Source organism: Rousettus aegyptiacus, unplaced genomic scaffold (genome assembly GCF_014176215.1).
Source record: "Rousettus aegyptiacus isolate mRouAeg1 unplaced genomic scaffold, mRouAeg1.p scaffold_m13_p_1, whole genome shotgun sequence".
Lineage (NCBI taxonomy): Eukaryota > Metazoa > Chordata > Mammalia > Chiroptera > Pteropodidae > Rousettus > Rousettus aegyptiacus.
In genome coordinates this window covers 39,953,771-39,975,045 of record NW_023416284.1, presented here as the reverse complement: position 1 = coordinate 39,975,045, position 21,275 = coordinate 39,953,771, and the positions used below count along the sequence as shown (strand labels likewise).

The 21,275-nt window shown below is 42.1% G+C and overlaps 1 protein-coding gene across 14 annotated transcripts in view; it reads right to left on the bottom strand.

Moving 5' to 3' along the window:
* FGGY (FGGY carbohydrate kinase domain containing) overlaps positions 1-21,275 on the bottom strand; it is a 401,184-nt gene that overhangs the window by 92,507 nt on the left and 287,402 nt on the right. For all 14 annotated transcript variants that reach the window (XR_001598827.2, XR_004955141.1, XR_004955142.1 and 11 more), the window contains 2 exons: positions 20,186-20,306; positions 14,009-14,103 (listed from right to left, as the gene is read on the bottom strand). Coding sequence is in view for 10 of the 14 variants with exons in the window: in XM_016159901.2 (XP_016015387.1) it covers positions 14,009-14,103; positions 20,186-20,306 (216 nt within the window). In the remaining 4 variants the exon portion in view is untranslated. The remainder of the gene's footprint in view (positions 1-14,008; positions 14,104-20,185; positions 20,307-21,275) is intronic.

Sequence of the window (21,275 nt, the reverse complement as noted above, 5' to 3'; positions counted from 1 at the left end):
AACACCATTTAATAGCTGTGTGACTCTGAGCCTCCATTTCCTCATTTGAAGGACAAGAATAATCACACGTACTACAGTGACTCACTTAGAATAGCAAATGTTCCACAACTCCAGCTCAAGAAAGAGAAGTTGCTATTTCCTTTTACTAGATACTATCTTAAATGTGCCTGGCTCTGAATTGTAATCAAGTCTTGTCTCCTTAGAAAGGTGGTAAGCTACATAAAACTACTGACCTCAATGCCTAACTCGGAGTTAGATATTCACTAGAGATGCTTAGGTTAATTTCTTGTCATTCGGCCTTCACTTAGATAAAGTGAACTGCTCTCCATGATAACCAGCTACCTCTTCTCCAGTTGGCCTAGCTCATTCCAATAGGGAGCAAGGAAGGGAAGTGAATTAAGGACTGACTTCTCTTCTCTTTTAATATTAAAAGCAACCATACCAGAGCCCAGTAAGGAGAAAAGAAACTATTCTAGGTCTTTCAACAGAAAGATTTTAATACAAGAAATCGGTTTCAAGGTGACAGAAGAAACCAAGAAGCCGGATAGGTGATGTTGAAGCAACTCAGAGATCAGCAACAGCAGAAAGCTGCTCCCTTTTTAGGGATCAAGGGACAACAGAAGGTTGTGGTGTGACCAGGAGCTGGAGATGTCAGGCTGGAGCTGAAACCAAAGAAGGGCTGAGTGGCCAGAACTGGAACCTGAAATGGAGAGGCTAAGAGCTAGAATCACATAGGAGCTGCTACTGTAGTGAAGGGAGAAATCTCCCGACTTCTCCCTCATTTCTGCACATCGATCTTCTACCTGTATCTCCCATTGGCCAAATCTACCCAGGGGCCAGTTGCAAGGGAGCCTGGGAAATGTAATACACAGCAGAGGACGGGTGAATAAGCCATCTGAGAGCAAACAGGCAAATGGCAGGCCCAGCTATCTTTACATGTATACGTGTAAACATCTGTGGCGATATCTATACATGTAAAGCACTAGCATAGCATGTGATTGACAGCCAGCTAACAGCAATGGTAGTTAGCGACATAAATATCGCTATAATTTTATAGAACTCGATAATAGTTTATTCATACCAGTAACCATGGTAAATATTTTATACATATTATCTAATTTAATTTTCACAACAATCTTTTGAGGTACATATTCTTAACAGTCTTATTTTTAACAAATAAGGAAACAAGCTTAGACAGGTTTGACCTAATGCATGGCTGTAGCATTTGACCTCAGGATTAAAACCCAGATTTATGTGATATCAGAGTCTATGCTCTTAACTATGGTCCTATTTATTACTTATAATATGAGTCATACTGTTAACAGTAAAAGGGAGGGTGCTAGATAAGTTGAACATAAAACTTTTCAAAATTACTGGGAGGATATTTTGAAGACCCAGATTTCCAGGGCTGAAAGCCTAGAACACTCTGTAAGCATTAAATTTGCCCTTAAAAAAAAGTAGAGATTAAAAAACAAGTACATCACTTAATGTAGTTTATAAAGGTCCATGGCGTTCTCTCTTGAAGGCAACAGGGTATTTTTGCTAAGAGGATGCCAAGTCCAGTGGCCTCTGTAGGCTTGCTGTTTACTGACATTCGATATGCTTCAACATCTGTTGCCCTTCTCAGTTGATGGGTGCTTCATTTTAGCACTTCCCTGATGCCAGGCGGGTAAAAAGCTTTAGTACTGAGGTCCTCTAAGACACTTCTAGGTCAGCCACACAGCTCTGTTTGTAAAGCTGGCTGAGGGACGGATATTCAAGGAAGAGAGGTGGAGGGACTTGCCATCCATCTATATATGCTGCGTATTCTCAGTTCTACTCCAGGGACAAACAACATCTCCAGAAACTTATAGACCCAGGTGATCCTTAACCAGAATTGAAATTTCAGAATCATGCTCTGGCTTCTTAACAAGGTAGCATGCGATGCATTCTTCTGCTTCTTCTGTGAAAGTTCCATGAAACTATTTCTAGATTAGTTTTTAAAGGTATGGCAATTTGAGAATTTGGTACCAGAGAAAATGTGGTCTCTTTGGAGAACCGTTATACTTCTTTGACTCTGTGAACACTATATGACTTGACATATTTCCCAGTTTTGTCTTGGCTGCCTGGAAGCTCAAAGTAATCCCTTTATTTATGGGTCAGAGACCCATAGGCCAAACCTGTCCCATAAATCTGTTTGGGTTGGCACTCACCAATCCAGGATTAAAACACTTTAAATTTCAGTGTCCTTAGGCAGAGCATACATTCTCCAGTCTGGTATAGAATCAAACCATCTGATCCTCTGCTGGTTTCTTCCTATGTTACGTGTACTACCAGGCACTTGAAGACATATAAATATGAAGACACCCTCCTCCTCCCCACCCCCTCCAGCCTATGTGGTTATTGTATTTTCATTTCTACACAGTTTCAGACTTGAGAGTTTCATTTTCTCAGTTTTATTCTGCTTAGTCATTTATTATAAGCTTCATCAAATCCTTTGTGGAAGTGGAATATGAATGATAAACAAATAAACAAATTATTTTCTTCTCTAAGAAAAACTGTCAAGATCAGTGTAAGCAGCTGCATTCCCACTGCATCCAAGGACTGAGCATTCTTGGAGAGTCATGCTGGGCTGCCCTACCTGCCCTACCTACCCCACCTGCTAAAGGATTACCACGGCTGTGAGCTCAACCCCACCGTTCCCTCAAGCAGCAGACAGAACTTCTTCCTCACAAGAGAGTGAAGGGCCCGACATAACCTAGTGACATCTGCCCTATATCTATCATCTAATATGTAAATCTAGCTCTAGGTGCCTCTTAAGCACCAGGCTGTAGGAGAGTAACAGAGCCTGGATCTGGAGCCAGACCACCTGAGTTTCAAACCTGTTCCACCACTAGCCATCTTCGTGACCTTAGGCCAGTTTATCAATGTTCTAATGCCTCAATTTCCTGCTTTATAAAGAGGAACAATGATGCCACCTACTTCAGAGATTTGTTGTGAGGATTACATTAATACAGGAAATAACAATAGTACTTTCTGTATGCCAGGCATTTTGCTAAATGTGCTTTCATTCACAGAATCTTTGCAGCAACTCAGTGGGGTCAGTTAACTATGGAACTGAGGCTCAGAGGAATTAAGGGCCTTGCCTGTCCAGGTTCATCCACACAGCTGGCAAGCCAAGGAGAAGCCATGATTCTGGAGTGTAACAAAGTGACTACTTTGAGGGATACTTTCTCTCTTCTGTCCCATCTGATTTCTTTTTATCCTTTTTAGCCCACAGTGGATTGAGCTCACTTACCCTCTTCTACCCTCCGACCCCATACTTGGCAGGGAGCTGCCACAATACCACATAACTGAGGATCCAGTAATTATGGCTAGTATTTACTGTTTTGAGGTAAAATGGAGAGAGATTTGTGCAGGACTGAGGCACATGTTCCTTCCTCTGCTTTCAGAGAAGGCACCCCACTGAAAAGATTAAGAGAAGAACTGGGGTCACAAGACCGCTCACCCCCAAGTTCCAGCTCTACAGCCTCCATCACTAGCTAATCCTAGATAGCACAGTTCAAATATGCCTTCTTAGAAGGGCTTTTTCTGTCCTCAAGATGGTGGAAGACACCCCTTCCTTGCTGCTCCATTATCTCATTGTATAGAAACTATAGTAAACAAGTGACAGCCATCACTCAGTAAACACTATTTCACACTACATATACTAACATGTTTACTCCTTACAACATGAGTCGTGAGATAATATATCTACAATGCAGATAATATTGTCATATTTTACAGATGAAGATTCTGAGGCACATAGAAATTAAGTAACTTAACCCAGGTAAGTGGCAGAGTTGTGATTTGAGCCCAAGCCAAGACCCCCATGGTCTTTGTCATTACCTTTAGCGCTGACTTTTTCATAACTGTATGTGTCCGTGGCCACCTCCTCCCCACTGGACTGAGAATTCTATGGGTATGAGATGTGTATAATTGTTTGTCTTGCTACCATCTAGGCCTTGTCCCTGTCACATAGCAGGCTCCTGCTGATGAACCTTGGCTTAAAGAATTAAACAGAGAACCTCATCACCTGCTTGAATCAAGGCCCAGATACATGCCTTTTCCAGATCTAGCCAACTGTCATCTGTCAGCGAGCTATCACAGCCTACCCGACCTCCTGCAGGAGAGGTGAGCAGAAAATGCATCCTGACATCACAGGAAGGACCCAAGAAAAAAGTGCATTAATGGGGATAAAAACAAGCCAGCGGAGTGATTAATTTGGCCTCCCCTTCAATATTATGTTTATACAAGTTGATTATATAGCACTTAATTACTAATTTGCCCTACTTAAACCAAGAGTGCTTTAAATTTTTAATGAGATAAGGAAAGAAGATGCCTTACTTAGTAAGGAGCAGCTATTTTATTTCCTTCTCTTGTTTTGCCCAGCCAATTAATATCACTTCTGAAATGCATCCCTCTCATGGATCCTTTCTCTCCATCTTCTTCCTCATCTCTCAGGTTTAAGAAGCGATGGAAATAGACAAGAGCCGCTTGGAAACTAACTTTGCTTTCTGATCTGGCTGGATGAGCTGGGAAAGGCCTTGCTAAGTGGAATCACATCAGACGTCGTAAATGGTGCTGATTTTTTGGGAGTTGGGACATGTCTATGCCAAGAAGCCATGACTTGGTTGTTACTGAAACCAGCCATGGGTCTCCAAACAAGGCATTCCCCCTGTAAGGCTGCAGTGTTTCCTGGGTATTAATGTCAGATACAGGTAAGCACTGCCCTGGGGCAGTTGAGACATAAGAAGAGCATAGACACTGGAGTCAGATCGGGACCTGATTGCTAGCTCTGCCACTTGCAGTTATACCATGGGCACGTTACTTAAACTTTCTGAGCCTCAGCTTCCTATCTACAAAGATGAGGTGAACAGCCTTACATTCAAGAATTAAATATCTAAACTACTTTAGCGCAGTGCCCCGCTCAGAGGAGGTACAAAGAAGTATTAGTTTTCTTGTCTTTAGCACAGGTAAGGCAGAAAACGAAAGCAGGGACAAAGGAGTCTCTTTTGAGGACTCCAGCATGTCTGTTATTATCTGCAGAGCTGTGGAGTCTAATCGGCGCTACTCAAAGGGGACGTCCAGAATGACACAAGAAGCTTGCCCCAGAATGTGAACAAACACATTGATCCCTTCACTGAGAACGTTCTGCTATGAATAAAATGTTGGGTGAGCACAACATGTTAAAAAAAAAAAAGTAATTGATTTACATTCTGATACATTCCCACCTTATCTCATTGCAAATCTATTAACGAACTATTCAGAGGGGACCCCTGGTCAGGAGACTGACCCGAGCACCTTAGCCTGAATTCCTGCATTGGACATCTGTGTGTGATCCTGAGGACCCCTCCCCACCCTTCTCTGAGCCTAGCCAGGCTCACTTGTTCAGACTACACCAAAGACCACCCTTGCTCTCTGACTTTGAGTCCAGCCAACGGAGAACCCCGCAGGAGATCAGAGGAGGGGAGGAGAATGGTGTCAAAAACCCAGCTCTCTCCCCCTAGGGTCACTGGCAAGCCAGCTGACTCAGTTGTCTCCTACAGCCCTCTGCTCTGGGGTTCCAGTAACTGTGCTCTGTCCTCACCTCCTCAGGTCCAGCTGTTACAAACTGCAGGGCATCACATCCCCCATGGCAATTTCCTAATCTTATAAACAGTCCATCTTCTAAATTCTAAAATTATCTTAATTTGAGGGTGCCCTCTGTGGAGGCCTTGACTAACTCAGTGACATTTTATTATGCATCCTAATTCTAGTCATCTGTTTCTGATACTAGTTTTTCAAATAATGGCAGTCACACTCAGCCCCAGATGAGTCCATTTCCATATGTGATTAAGTTGAACAATCCTTGGCTTTGAAATCTTAGCCTAGGTCTTGGTTCCTGGCTTCATTCCTTTCTAGCCATTGGCTTTGCTAAGTCACTTAACCTCTCTCGCCCTCTTTCCTCATTTGTAAAATTATTATAAGAGTATAGGAAATTTCCTTACATACAACTTTTAACATCGTATCAAATTTTTAAATATTCAAGTTTCTTTGATATGCATGATTAAAGACACTCCACTTAGGTTTCTGAACCCACTGTACTTTTTTATGGTTTACTACAAAGAACCAAATACCTCCAATAAGGAAGTGTAATAATGACTTTTTTCCTTTTTGCATAATTCTTGATCATTTGCCTCAATGCTGTGAACAAAACTCTTTGTAGACTTCAATAAGACCTCTATACATTACATAACCCTGAATCAAACTTTGTCCAATAGTATGCGGTATGTATGTATATATGTGTGTGTGTGTGTACTCATTTTTCACGGCTTTTTTTTTCCAATCACAAAAAATTTCTGACTTAACTAAAGGTCTTGTCTTTCCTAATCTCTTATTTGGTTCCATTGCTTAATTCACTGTGTTGAATATTAAGCTTATACAGCATGGACCCTCTATCTATGAGTTATTCTAGTGTAAAGGAATAAAATACCCAATCTATTCATTCCCGATAAGGAATTTTTTTAATGAAATGTAAAAGCATAAATGATAAATAGAATGAAGAACTAATTACTTATAAGCATTTCTTTCTGTGAAAAGATCTTACATATTTTTCATATCTTCACCAGCATAAAATGTTGTCTTGAACAAAATGAAGTCAAGGAGTTAGGTTAACTTTCTTTTAGAAATACAGTTCTGTAACCCTTCTAAGTTTCTAAAGGACTCAGTTGATATTTGGCCATTTTTGCTTTTATAACAGCACAATTCTTAAGTTCCTGAGTGAGAACCTCAAGGGGAGAAGGGTATTTGGGAAAAATTTCGTTAGCCTAAGTTTTCATGTTAATTACAATACTACAAAAAATTGTCTTTTAATTAAAGTACTTTTGTTATAGCCACCTCTATCAAAAGCAAATAGGCAGATTATAATTAAAAGCAAATGAAACAAAACAATACTGGTAAGCACAGTATAAAAAGAATTAGAAAATTTCCAAATCGAAGAGAGCACATTACTTGTTTTTATATCTATATTCAATATTCAACCAAGCAATGCTGACAAATGTGTGGAGGTGATTTTGTCTATAAACCACACCACTCAGTAAAGAGCAGCTGAGTTGTCATATTGGAATCTATGACTTTCCCAAGTAATGGATATATATTAATAGGATATATTTTGATGGAATAAAAAAGTATGGGCTTTGTATCAAGCAAGGCTATATGACCTCTCCATGCTTCCGAGTCCTCATGTGCTAGTGAGGACTATTAAGACCTACTGGTTGCTGTAAGAATTCTATGAAAGGCAAGGGATGGGAAGTAACAGGCGTGTAACAGGCCCTGTGCCTGGATCACCCTGTAATGAATAGGAGAGTCAAATGTTTTATATCTTATATATTGAAATCATTTCCTGAAAATAGAATTCTAAATTTGAGCTAATGTTTTGACTTGGACATCCCTGTTTCCAATTCTACAGGGTAGATTGGAACAAAGAGATTTACAATTAAACGGAACCTAGGTTTGCTGCTTTATTTGTTTTTCAGACGAACAATTCTGGAAAAGTATGAATGTATTGTTGTTAACCAGGTGTGGCAATAAGTATAACGAATGTTAGGGTCAGCATCACATTCTTAATTCAATCTTTCTTTAGACTATTAATTACCAATCCAGGGTTTTCTGTTGACTTTCTATGAGGCACTGACATATGGGACAGGACACTCCGAAAATTCAATCAGAAATCTGAATCAATTTAATTAGAAACCAGAATCTCACATCTCCAGAAACACATGCTTATGCAGCAAAGGGCAAAAGGTAGCTAAAAAAAGTTGATAATATCAGGACCATATGTGAAATGAATAGGATTATAAGAGGTCTGGGGATAAGCTAAACTGAACTAAAATTCACCGCAAAAGACTCCTTGTACACAAGAAGTGTAGTCCTGAATTTTCATATACTACTGGTGGGAAGACAAAGTATTAATATGTATTGAAATCCTAAAAGTTAGGAAAACTTTTGACAAACCATTATGCTCACAATGTATTTTATGGGCATAATTTAGTGTGTGTGCAAAAGCTTAGCTACAGAGATGTTAGTTGCGGCTTTTTTTAAAAACAATAGAGACAACCTAAATATTCAAAACAGGGGACTGGTGAAATATCTCATCTAGTCTATAGGGTAGAAAATTGTGCAGCCTATAAACACAATAAATAAAGATGTTTACTATATGTTTTGGGGTTGGGGACAGTGTTGTAAAACAGTATGCATTGTATGAATACATTTTTGTCATTTAAAAAAGTGAACAATGATTTAAAAACATGTTTAAAAAAACCTAAAGAATAGCAACCAGAATCTTAAAGACTGGTTATTTTTAGGGTAGTAAGATCAGTATTCTCATATATTTCTTTCAGCTCAACTGAATTTTCTTTTTCTCGATGACTGTGAATTATTAATTGTAGTCCAGGGGAAAAAAAGCAATTTATGATTGAATGTACCCTAAAATGAGATGGTGTCATATTTTTGAGCATTCATTATAAACCTCCAGAAACTGAAGTCATGATAATCAGCTTTACTTTGCAATTATAAATCTGGTATTTGTGGTGACAGCCAAACAGAACTAAAAAATCACAAAAAGTTGACTCTTACAAAATAAAACTGAATGGAAATGTATCATATCGTATACAAAATCACAGGCTCCGAAGGACTTAATAGGTGATGAATTGAGCCGGCTCTAAATGAAGTAAACTTCATGAAAAAGAATAGAAGGAGAGCTTTTGGCTAAGCAATGAAGATGTCTGCAAGGACTGACCTTGAGGGCAGACCACAGTGGTCAGAGTGGATGGTTTATCTTGCGGGCACACATTACAGAAAGAGTGAGTAATCAGGGCTCTCAACTGGCCACTTACATGTATTGGTCTGCGAGACGCAGGAGCCTGTCTGGAACGTGACAGGGAAAGTTGATGGTGGGAGCACACGGAGTCAATGGTTTATGAGGCAGCAGCCCTCACACCGTGGGAGGAAGAAAGGTTTGATGAATTGGTTGATTCCTAGGGCTTATTTTCTTTACATTGTTACTTGCCTTAAGTTGATTGCTGAATTCATTTTAATCTTTTGTCACTGTCTTCTTTTGCTGATTTTTGCTTTAGATGTTCCCTTCACTGCTTTTTGGGGGGGAAGGGGTCAGGTAGGGGTGGGTGTCAAGATAAATAGCACTGTTAGAATTAGAGCTTGTTTTGTACAGTCTTGTTAAAAATAACTGTCTCATAAGAAATGGCAGAAAGCTCATGATATGCTCAGGGGCCTGAAGGCAGTAAAGTAGAAAACCATGTTGTGCTTCTGCTTCTTTGCCATCTGATTGAGTTTTTTCTCACAGCATTTTGAAACCAGTTTCTTGTTTTATGATTCCTTTGCTTTCTTAGAACCTCTCTACTGCCTGTGTTTAGAAAATGTAAGCACGTTGCTATTTCATAAATTTTTTTTTTTTTCTAGTTTGTTCATTTTCTAGGGTCCGGAGTCTACATAAGTATTATGAGATGCTCCTAACTTCTAATTGTAATGTTTTGCTTTCCAGGATATTCAGAATTAGAGAAGGTAACTTTGGAGTGCATTGAAAGCTAAGGGAGCGATGGGTGACTTTCAAGGGGTGAGGGAGTGGTCAGATGAGAAGATCACAGAGGTCAAGATTGTCTGGATTCTATACTCCCACCAATAAAAGGAGGGAGGAAGCTTCTCTTCCTTTCATCCTCTCCCACCTACTCAACAGCTGAAGTTTTACCAGTGGTATATATGTAATTTGATTCCATTTTTTTGATTAAGCTACAATGTAAAGATGACCATGACATGATTCTTGTCAAACTGTCTACTGGAGATACAGTTTTAAAATTGCTCAAACAAGAATACCATTTCTGGAGAGGGATAATTCAAGATGTCATTCATCATTCTACTCGTTAGTGAGGATGGATGGCTATATCAGTACCCTCTGTGAGATCCTAATTTAAAAAGAAAATAGTAGGGAGACTTTAGATGTCTAAAGGAAGGCACTGCCGGAAAGGGCAAGGGGAAGAGAGAAACTATGAGAATGAGAATATGAACAGATAAAAAAAACAGGAAGTAGAAGTTTGGAACTGTCAGCAGGTTTCAAAATTTGGAATAGCAATGGCCTTCAGAAAATTCCATCCACTGTACCTCTCCCTGTATCTGATAAAACTTTCTCAGAACTAAAATAGATAGACATTTGCAATGGCTGTAAGTAAAACCCACAAATGTCAGTCCTGATTAATTGGCGTCACCAATGAAAGGTATAGAGCTTTACCCCTAGTTGAAGTCATCCGTTCATGGGCCTAGGAAACTGGGAAATCCCGTCTCCCCAGGCTTCTTCCCTAGGTCTGGAGCCTGGGTCCTCTGGACTCTTCCTAGACTTTCTTTACAGTGGAGGAGAAGACTCTGGCTTGGTCTACTGCAGTCTGCACACCATTCAACCACCAGATGTGTGGTCTAGAATGGTGGTCTTCAACCATTTGGCTTCAGTGACTGGTGCTCCTATGAGAATCTAATGCCTGATGATCTGAGGTAGAGCTGAGGCAGTGATGCTGGTGCTGGGGAGCGGTTGCAAACAGCGATGAAGCTTCATTCACTCGCTTACTGTTCACCTCCTGCTGGGCAGCCTGGTTCTTAACAGGCCTCAGACCAGTACCGGTCCATGGTCTGGAGGTTGGGGACCCCTGGTCTAGAAGACAAAACATCTGGTTTGCTGGAATTATTGAGCTTCTGGCAAGAATTGCTCAGTTTTCTTAAAGAAAGGAGTGGCAGACACCCTGAAGACCAAGCTAGGATCTTTGAAGTTCAAAAAAAAAAAAAAACAAAAAAAAAACTGAATTGAAGTACAGGATGAAAATTATGAATCACAGGGAGTAAGCAATTCTGTTTCACCTCAACTTCGCACAACCCTGAGCTGGTCCTCAAGCCTAGGGCGCACAGGTTGGCCAGGTCTCTTTGGAAAGGGGTGAATGAAGCCAAGTCTACATGCATTTATATTTCCGAAGCAGTTCCAAACATAATCATTAGAACAATGTTGATAATTATACCTAGGGCTCATGGAGGTCATCAGAGCTTTCAAAGGCTCTTCATCTCAACAGTCTTCACATGAATGTCAATTCTTTGTAAACATTTTTTTGAAAGGAAATAAATAAAAGGAGCATCTGGAGAGGCCAGGTGACATTGTCTGAGGATACACAACAAGTAAGCATGGAAGTCAATACCACATGGATTCTCTCAGGCATTTGAGGACAGATAAGATCGCAGATCTCTCCCAGCTGTGGTTGTCTTTACTAGGTTACAGTATCTCCCCAAAACAGTCAGAAGAGGCAATATACTGGGGTTAAAGAGGAGATATGAGCTTATCTTTCAGATGTGTGCTTCACAGCTGCTATTCAAGTCACCAATGCCAATATTTGATGCACCATATCTTAGATTCTGTTCCAAAGGATTAAAAGAAAATCACATGCAATGAAGATGTCAGTGTGGAATTGTGAGTGGAATCCTCTTGGAGCTAGAAACTTCCTTCAGTTTGACTAAGATATCAAGGAGGTGCCATCGGTCATGGGATGAGTTTTTGATGGAACTGTCCCATCCTGTCATATTACTATACATGTTCAGACTTCAGATTGTCTCTGGATTTGTGAGCAATGACATTTCAAAAAATAAACCTTGAAACATTTAAGAAGCCAAAAAAATATTTTAAGAAAAAAGGAAAAAAAACTCAACAAAGTAGAACAGAATGAAAACCGGGATAGGATATAGACCCAGAGAAACCTTGGTTCCAATTCTGCTTCTGTCCCTTATTAACTGTAGTCCTGGGCAAATTACTTAAAACCTTTCTGAACCTTGGTTTCCTCATACATAATACAAAAATAAAAACATCTATTTTGCAGGCATGAAGACCGTCAAAATTAAATGAGGTGTCTTAGTCTGCTTGAGCTATCATAATGAAATACCATAGATGGGGTTTTTAAATAATAGGAATTTATTATCTTGTAGTTCTGGAGGTTGAAAGTTCAAGATCAAAGTGCCAGTATGGTCAGGTTCTGGTAAGAACCCTCTTGCTGACTTGCAAAGGGCCACCTTTTTGCTGTGCCTCACATGGCAGAGAAAGGGGGAGAGCAAGACAGAGAGCAAGAGAGAGAGAACGTAAGCGAGCTAGAGAGCATGTGTGCACCAGCTCTCTGGTGTCTCGTCTCATAAGGGCACTAACCCACCATGAGGGACCCACCCGCATGACCTCATTTAATCCTAATTACCTCCCAAAGACTCCACCTTCAAATACTATCACATTGAAAGTTAGGGCTTCATTCAGCATATGAATTTTGAGAGGACAAAAACATTCAGTCTATAATGTGACGCGACCTATGCAGGGCCTTTGCAAGCATCTCTATTGTTTCATTTTAGCAATAACAATTTGTTCCAGAAAGGGCAAAGTATCTAGTTGTGAAAAAAATCTTCGTAAGTTGACGATGTTAGAATAATAATTGGTAAGCCACTGACATTTCAATAATAAATAAATATCTCCTTGTGATGTTTCTCAGTTTCAGAAAATCCAGATGTTGATAATTCAACTCTACCATCTTTGTTTAAAAACTTCAGTTAAAATCCACTAACACTCATGAATGGATTCAATCCTTGGAAGGGATAGTTCACAGGCATCATCATTTCCAGAGGCTTGGGCAGTATGTAGTATACTGCACTTCCCAAAATGTGGTACAAAGAGCACAGATATTAGAATCAGACTTTTGCATCTGTGTGCTTTTAACAGTGTACCCTTAAGTTCGGTCACCTTTCTCGATCTCTGTTGCCCATGCATTGTTGTATTAGGAAGATCATATGAAAAGCACTTGGCATAGCTCTTGGTACATAAGAGGGCCACAGTAAATTACTGGGTAACTGGTAGAAAACCTGGCTTGTAGTCCTGATCTTGAGACCTTGGGCAAGTCATTTAAACTCTCTGATGCTGAGCTGAACAAATATTTCCTGAACTCTCAGCTGAGACTTTGTTCAGGCATTTACTGGCTGTTTCAACTTAGGCAAACTTACGCCTCAAGTTGCTCAACTATAAAATGAGAATAATACAGCCGTTGTGGGACTAAATGTACATTCCTGATCCAGGGAAAGTAATCATAATGTGCTATTTATTATTATTATTGATAAAGAAATGGAGAGGAGAGAAGAATGGTCAGGTCACAGAGCTGGTAGGCAGTCAAACTGAAATCTGAACCCTGGCAGACTGATTCCATGCAGCCTGTGCTCTTAACATCTACCTAGGCTGCTTCTCTACCTTTATGTAAGTCTGTAAGTCTCTCCATAAAACCCATGTGTGAAGTGTCTTTTGCAATCTTGTAGGAGGAAAAGCTCTGTCTCCTACAAGAAACTAGTACGTTTCCTCTTTTTGAAAATAGGAGTTATGCAACTTACCATGTGTTCTTTTTGTCTTGGCTACCAGGAAGCTCAGAGTCAAATTGTATACTCAATCACAGCCACCAAGTTGTTTCCTTCTTCCTATATCTTTGTTCCTTATTTTCCCCTTGAATTCCCTTTTTACTAAAATTTTCATTTGTGTCTCTTGTTGATAGAGGACGCAAAGGTATTTGGAAAATGGTGGGTGGAAATAAAATAAGCAAATGCAAATCTGAAATTTACATGAAAAACTTAAGTTTTGAACCTTACCTGTTTCACTTGCTAAAAGGAAAATGGTCAAGGGAAAATGTCAAAGAAATCATTTCAGAGCTATTTTAAAAGAGAAAAAAGAAAATCAACAGAAAAACAGAACAACCAACACTAACAGAGGCCAAGTCAAATAAAAACTGCAATAAATACGTCTGAGGCTAGAAGCATTTGTGCTTTCACTGGCTGGAACCTATCATTTCTTAATTATATCCTGTATGTGTTTTGCAAGATGTGAGCTGCTGTCAGGAGGAAGGACAGTCTCAGACGGGGAGGGGCCATGGCCCACCCCTTGGTCTTCACATACCTGTACAGAAGCGAAATCCCCCGAGGCACAGGCACCCAGAATAGCAGCGCCCACAAGAACAGACTCCACCTCTTGCGACAGGACGACAGGCATGCCTGCGCAGGACAAGGACACACCTTGGTTAGGGAGCAAGACTGGGGCACTCACTGTGTGGAGCCAGCAAGCAGCCCCAGCAGCAGACACACCTGATGTGAAGGCAGCAGTGGGCGTCCCCTCCCCAACCCCTGCACTTCCTGGTTCGATAAGATTTTCTGGTTCTGTAAAGGATTTCACTGTCTCTGCCTGCTAGTGCAGTAGCCAAAAGCCCCAGGGGGGCCAAAACACCATATAGATCAACTCATGAGACCTTTTTGCTCAGATTTCCCAGGCTTCTTGCTAGTCGTTACCTGCCATTTGGTTCAAGTTCAGTTCAACAAACATTTATTAAGTGCTTTGTTGGGCCCAGGGAACACGGAGATGGATCAGATTCTGTCCTGGTATTCATGTCTCAAAGGGAAGATGGGTGAGAAAGAGATAAAGGGGGTCAATTCTGTAACAGATATACCAAGACAAGGGACGTACTATGAGACGATATAATTAATCCCACCAGTGGTTTCCAATTTCTCTGAGCAAGAGCCTAAGCCCTTAGAATGGCTGACAAGACCCTCCAAGACTGGTGCCCGCCCTGATCTTCCTCTCCTCCTGGCCACACATTACCCTGGCCTTTTTCCTCTTTCTTCGATCTGCTTCAGGGCCCTCACCCATGCTGTTCCTTCTGTCTGGGTCACTTCCTCCTCGATGTCCACAGGACAACTCTCTCTCATTCTAAGTCTCTGTACAAACATCCCCTTCCTACGGTGGCTTTCTTGACCATCCCTTAGAAAAACAACAACTTATGCACAACACTCCTTATTACCGTCTCTTATTTCCTCATGCCCTCCCGGCACTGTGTTATTAAGTAGCTTGATTATGGTCTGTCTTCCCTGCTAGAACATAAGCTCCATGAGGGCAGAGACTCTTTGTTTTGTCCATTGCTAGATCGCTGGAATTGAGACCAGTATCTTGGACATAGTTAAGTGCTCAAATGATGAAAGAACAATTTTCCAGGATGGGGAAGGGGGTCATCGGAGCGGAGATGAGAATTTAGCAGGAATCTGGGGGTCTGCCAGGCAGCAAGAAGCCAACTCCCTGAGGCTGTGGGCTCATGGTGGGCTTAAGATTAATTGAAATCATTGAGAATTTTTAGGATTTTATATACATGTGTGTGTATAATAAATAAAATATACATGATGTAAATATGAATGTATTTGCTAATCAGGAGATGGCAGCAAAGTCCACAGAGGTAAGCTCTATGGCCGGACCTCTAAAATCTTTTTCTACTCAAGATGTTAGACTTATTTTTCCTAAAGACTGGATTTTTCTTCCTATTGTTTCTGGAAAGACTTTCCTGACATAACCTCTGTGCTCCCACAATCTCCCAACTCATCCTCCCACTGTAGGACTGGGTCAGCTGGCCAGCCATCCCAGCCAAAGGAGGCGGAGCACAGAATTCCCACACACATCCCGGAGGACTTGGGAATGCCAGCGCTGTATGTACTATGGGGACAGCATTTGAGACTTTGCCGACAAGTATCTGGTGGGGTGGGCTCTCTGTGAAAAAGCTCAGAACTGGTTCCACTAGCCACGTCACTTAAACTCTTTTAGCCTCTGTTACCTCACGTGTAAAATGGGGACGATGATAAGACTGTCCACACAGGTTTGCCGTGATTAATGAGAAAGGGCACATACAGTACTTAGCACGTTTCTGGCCTATGATAAGCCCTTGAAATGATGGTTGTTACTGTTAGAATGAGTACTGATGGTGAGGGAAGCTGTTCTGCCTGCATTTCACCTGAGCTGGAAACTGGAACGGTGGGGAAGGGACAGGGCAGGTGTCCGTCCATCAGCTAGAGAAAAAAGGCAGACACCAGTCTGCACTGAAGGGCTTTGTTGGCAAAGCCCGGAGAGAGCACCGGATGATGCTGCAGAATCCAGGAATCATGCATACGAAGGTGTGACTGTGACCACCTACTGCACTGGGATTTTTTAGAAGACAGCTCCTCCAAATGCCTTTCACCTCCCAGACCCTCCGTACCCTATCAAAAGCCTCACCAGTTCTGAGCAGTGAGGAACAACTTGCAGGCCCCTCCACTTGGGAAGCAGAAAGCAGAGTGAAACTGGTGAGTCCCTATCAGCTCTCTGTCTGCAGCCCAAAGTGCTCTGGAGCTAGACTGCCAGAGTTTGAATTGTGGTGTCCTTGGTGACTTAGTTGTGAGAGCACAGCTAAGTTACCAAATCTCTCTATGCCTCGGTTTTCCCATCTGCAAAATGGGGTTAAAATTCCACCTACCTCACAGGGCTGCTGTGAGGATTAAAAGTACTATGTGAGTAAGGCACTTAAAGCAGTGCTTGGCTTAGAGAGAGCAGTAAATTAGGTTCAGCTGTTATGATTCTTAAAGTTTACCTTATCTTCGAAATCTCTCCTCACTCATTGCCCTGGGTAGGACCATCTCACTGCTTCCATTTGCCTCTAAAGTCAATCTCACCTCTTCCCTTCCCATAGCAACTCTCCTCCCTCCGCCCCCCACCACCTCAGCTTGCTCTGGGTCCTGGAACACTGGCCTGTGTGGACCACATTTGTGGCCACCTTGATCTCTGGATGCACCCCTGACTAAGCTCTAGTCAGGCGGCCCTCTTCACAGACCCCCTCTATCTCAGGTCGGTTACCTTCTTGCCCTGGCACCTGCAAGCCTGGGGGTGCGGGTGGTAAGGCTGTGAGTAACCCCAGGGAACTGCCTGGTGGCCAGGGTTTCCCTACACCCTGCCCACACCTCTGTAAACAGATTCTTTATTCAACTTTTACAGTTAATCCAGTTTGAGTGTGTCATCTGTTCCCTGCCTGGACTTGACTCAGACTGACACCAGTGTCCTCTGGGTCCCACTGTACTCTCTGGACATTGGTCAAAGCACGGAGAGCACTTTTTTCAGTTCGTAATGACCCTGTTGGCAGGACATTATTGTTCTTCACATCCCCATGCCATTCTCAGTGCCTGGTTTACTGGTGTGCTCAGAGAAAGGCTTTGGAGTAAATGAAGTAAAGAATGGTCAAAATAATAAGACAGGAAGAGGGAAACCCCTACCGAAATTGCCAGTACTAAAAAACAAAATCTAGAAGGAGGAACATTTAGTCCTAAGTCTGTAGGGGAAACCTACAATTACTTAGTACATACTAAGTATTTCTTGAAACCACAGTTAACTAAACGCCTAAGGGTACAAGGAGAGTCTTCCTCCTCACATAGAAGGCATTTTCCAAGTTGGCAAATCCCCATCTCCCTGCTTGCGTGGAGCAATCTGTTCCCCAAATGGCAAAGATTTGCTTACAAAATACTAAACTACTTTCTTCTCAAATGTACCTCTTCCTTTCTCGTGTGGGGCAGCCTTCAGAGAAGAAGTGAACTAACATTTATTGAACTGAGCCAAGCACAGAGGTTAGTGCTCACAAACTCATGAATATTTATTCCTCAGTATGATTTACAGGATGAAAATAATATTATTTCTACCTTCCAAAAGAAGGAAATGATGCTCAGAGAGGTAAAGCGACTTGCCCAGAGTCACAGAGCTGTATCCCATCCTCTTGCCATTAATCACTCCACACTTTCTTTAAAGCATCTTCCAAAGTCCATTGTATTTTTCATATGTATTCCAGAGAATCTAGTACCAATTCTATGGTCCTCTCTTAGTCTTTCTTTGCAGGAAAACTAGAGCAATTACAATGTTTAAAGTCACCAAAACTCTACCTTACATCTCATGCTGTGTACGTGCCTTTTATAGGAATGAATGCAAATGTGTTCTTTTCTCTAAGTGCTTGGTGAAGGAGAGGAAGAAGGCAGCTTTGCCTGGAATGTGAACTATTTTATCTGATGCATTAATGAGTTTAGCAGAACCCAAAGCATTTAAAGGCAGATGCACTTTGCCATCACTTGTCAATCATAGGCTTCCCAAGGCAGAGGAATTCTAGGCCAAAGAAAAGGTCCCTTTGTCTGAGACTGTTACTGGTCCCTAGTCAGAGACAAAGGGTCTAATTTCAGCTGGAATCCAAATAACGATTAACAGCCTTTTCATTCAACTGAAGGAGAACAGTTTCCAAAGCAGAACTTTCTGTGGAGCCCCTGCACCCCCTGTCTCTCTGAGTCAGCTCGGGAGATAAGGCCTAGAAGAAGACCCACATTCACAAAGACTGCAGGAGCAGTGCAGAGTCTGGCCGGGTCACTCAGGCTGCCCTGCTCTCATTCCCTGCTTCCCATTCCCTCCATGATGTGTTAGCCAAGGCTGATCTTATCTCCCCTCCTGCACCCAGGTAGTCTTGGTGGCTATTAGAAAGCTGGAAACTGGAAAGTCACTCACAGATCAGATTTTAAGTCTGAATCGAATCTGAATCAGCTAGCTGACATTTAGATAAAATACAGTTGTGGTTTTTCTGCTGGGGAAAATTATAAGGTAATCTGGGTGTCTTTTCATGCCTTTCCTCTTTTCTGCCTCAGACTGGCCCAGTTCAACAGGTTTTGGACACTTTGGGAAAGAAGGACTCATTGTCATCAAATGGTGACAAATTAGGCAGAAAAGTTAAGAAACCTGTGTCAGCAGCATAGTATAGGGGACATTGGGCCTGGACATACCTGGGTTATAATCTTGGTCCTGTCCCGATGTTTGAGTTTGGATAGTTAATTTAATTCACCTCCACGAACCTCAGTTTTCCTTGTCTGTAAGATGTGGGCACCAATTTCTATCTTTTGGTGGTACGTGAGGACTAAATGTATATAAAGTAATTCACGCTGACACACAGTGGGAGCTTAGTTAATGGTATGAATTCCTGTACTTGACATCTTGATATATTAACCTTAGACTGTGTGCTTTTTTATACTGTCCTCTGGCTTGTGGCTCAGTCTAATATCTCTAATATCAGGGGATAAGCAACTTTAGTTTGATCTCACAATGTGCAGGGGTCAGTTATACCGATCACACTTGGTAAAGCGCTCATATGCAGGAATTTGCATGGCCTAGAAGGGGAAGGGAGATATGCTGGGGCCGAGTCAGGGGCGAAGAACATGATCCACCCAGCTGTCAGAAACAAGGAATCCAGGGGGACAGCAAGAGATCGTGATGAATGGAAGCCAGTGTGTAGGGTGGGGCTCATGTCAAGTTGGAGTTGGGGCTGTACGCAGGGTCAAGTCCTACCCTACTTCCATCTCCTTGCCTTGCCCTGGTGCCTGGCCACACTGGGACGGGTCCTAGGAAGGGAACAGCAGTCCCCAGGAGACACTGGGAGAGAAAGGAGCAAGAGGGATAGGACACCAGGTCCAGAGGCACGGAAGTACAGGCCAGCCTCTGACACCAGCAAGACTCCTGCCAATGGGGCCCAGGGGTCAGCTCTGTGGATCCTGCTCACTTTGTCTGCTCCTATCACAGAGGGATCAGCCCATTACTCTGAATTCTCTCCACTTATGTCATGATCTCTGATTCCAATGAGCTGAGAAGAAATCACAGGCTCGTGGGGGCAAATTCCTATCTGCAGCCAGACCCACAGTTCCCATAGCAGCTGGGCTCTACATTTCTTCTTCTAACAGTTTCCTTATCCCTTCCTCCAGATCACTTGCCCTGCACTGTCACAGGTCCAAATCAGGAAGAAGAGCCCCACTGCATTTTCATAACACTCTGCACTTTTCTCAGTCGCAACTGTTGCCACACTAAATTTAAGGAATCTGTTTGCTGTTTGCCTTCCTCAATAGGCTGTGAACTCCTTGGGGGCACACATCCTGTCTTACTCATCTCTGTATCTTCAAGATTCCTCACAATGTGTAAATCAGAACTGGTACTCAAAACTGTTGAGTAAACACTTAAATTAGGATCTAGCCCTTGCTGACCTCTCATGTCTCGTTTCTTGCCATCAGTCCATAGTTGGAGTCACATCAAAGTCACTTTCCCCATCATGACTACAAATACTCCAGTTATTTTTATAAAATACATTTTGACATGGTGAATATTCAAAATAATTTGGTACAGCATATACATTCTCTTATTCTCAACCTTGTCTAGATCATGGCCATGACCATTCTCTCTGCCCAGCCTAAGATGACCTTCTCCCCTCCTCCTCAGACTTACCAGTAATGTCTGCATGCATTTGGACAAAAAGGGGATTCTTGCTCAGGCCTCCACACAGGAAAAGAGTGCTGATTGAGTGCCCTGCTGCCTGCATGGCTTCTATAATGAGGCGGGTTCCGAACTTCAAGGGAAAAACAGAAGAAAGCATCAGAGTGATAGCAAAAGTAAATGATATGGAACATTCACTAAGTGTTTACCCAGTCCAGACACTGCCCTAAGAGCTTTACATACATACACTGTCTCAGACAGCTGAGACCCAGAGAGGTTAGGTTATCTCTGATCCCACAGTTCATGAGGTCACAGAGTAGGAATTCCAACCTGGGCCTGCTTGACTGAATTTCCTTTTAATTACTATACCATTTGCTTCTATGAATTGCTACAAAATACTGATGACAACAAATGACAACGCAAACACAGTTAATATTAATACAGTTCATTCAAAGCAGTATTTGATGAGTGTCTGTTATAGCCTAGGTCCTCTATAACAGGAGTGCCAAACCCCGGGCTGTGGACTGGTACCGGTCCGTGGCCTGTTAGGAACTGGGCTGCACAGCAGGGAGTGAGCAGCAATTGAGTGAGTGAAGCTTCATCTGTATTTGCAGCTGCTCCCCAGTGCTGGCGTCACCCCCTCAGCTCCACTTCAGATCATAAGGCATTAGAGTCTCATAGGAGCACCGGTCCCTGGTGCCAAAAGTATGGGGACCACTGCTCTATAAGGTACTGGCAATGGAGCAATTGGCAATACTAATCCAAAAAGAGCGGTCATTGGTCCCTGAGTCAATCTTCCGTGTCTAAACAGGAACTAAAGACATTTGTCCCTTGAAAAAAGACACTGACAAATTCAGCAGCAGAAACACAGAAAGGGGGCTCTAATTGCACGGAGAAGGCGAGACACAGAATTCAGGCTGGCAAAGGGCTAAAATAGCCTTTGTTGTCACCTGAAACCAGGCACTGGTTCTAATAATGAAGCTTCCAGAACAAGAATCCATTCTCAGTCAGTCCTTAATGATCTGGGATGAAGCAAAATCACATGCTCTGGTTGGCTCAAGTCTTCACCATATTTTCATTTCAGCCCTATGTCTGACTATCT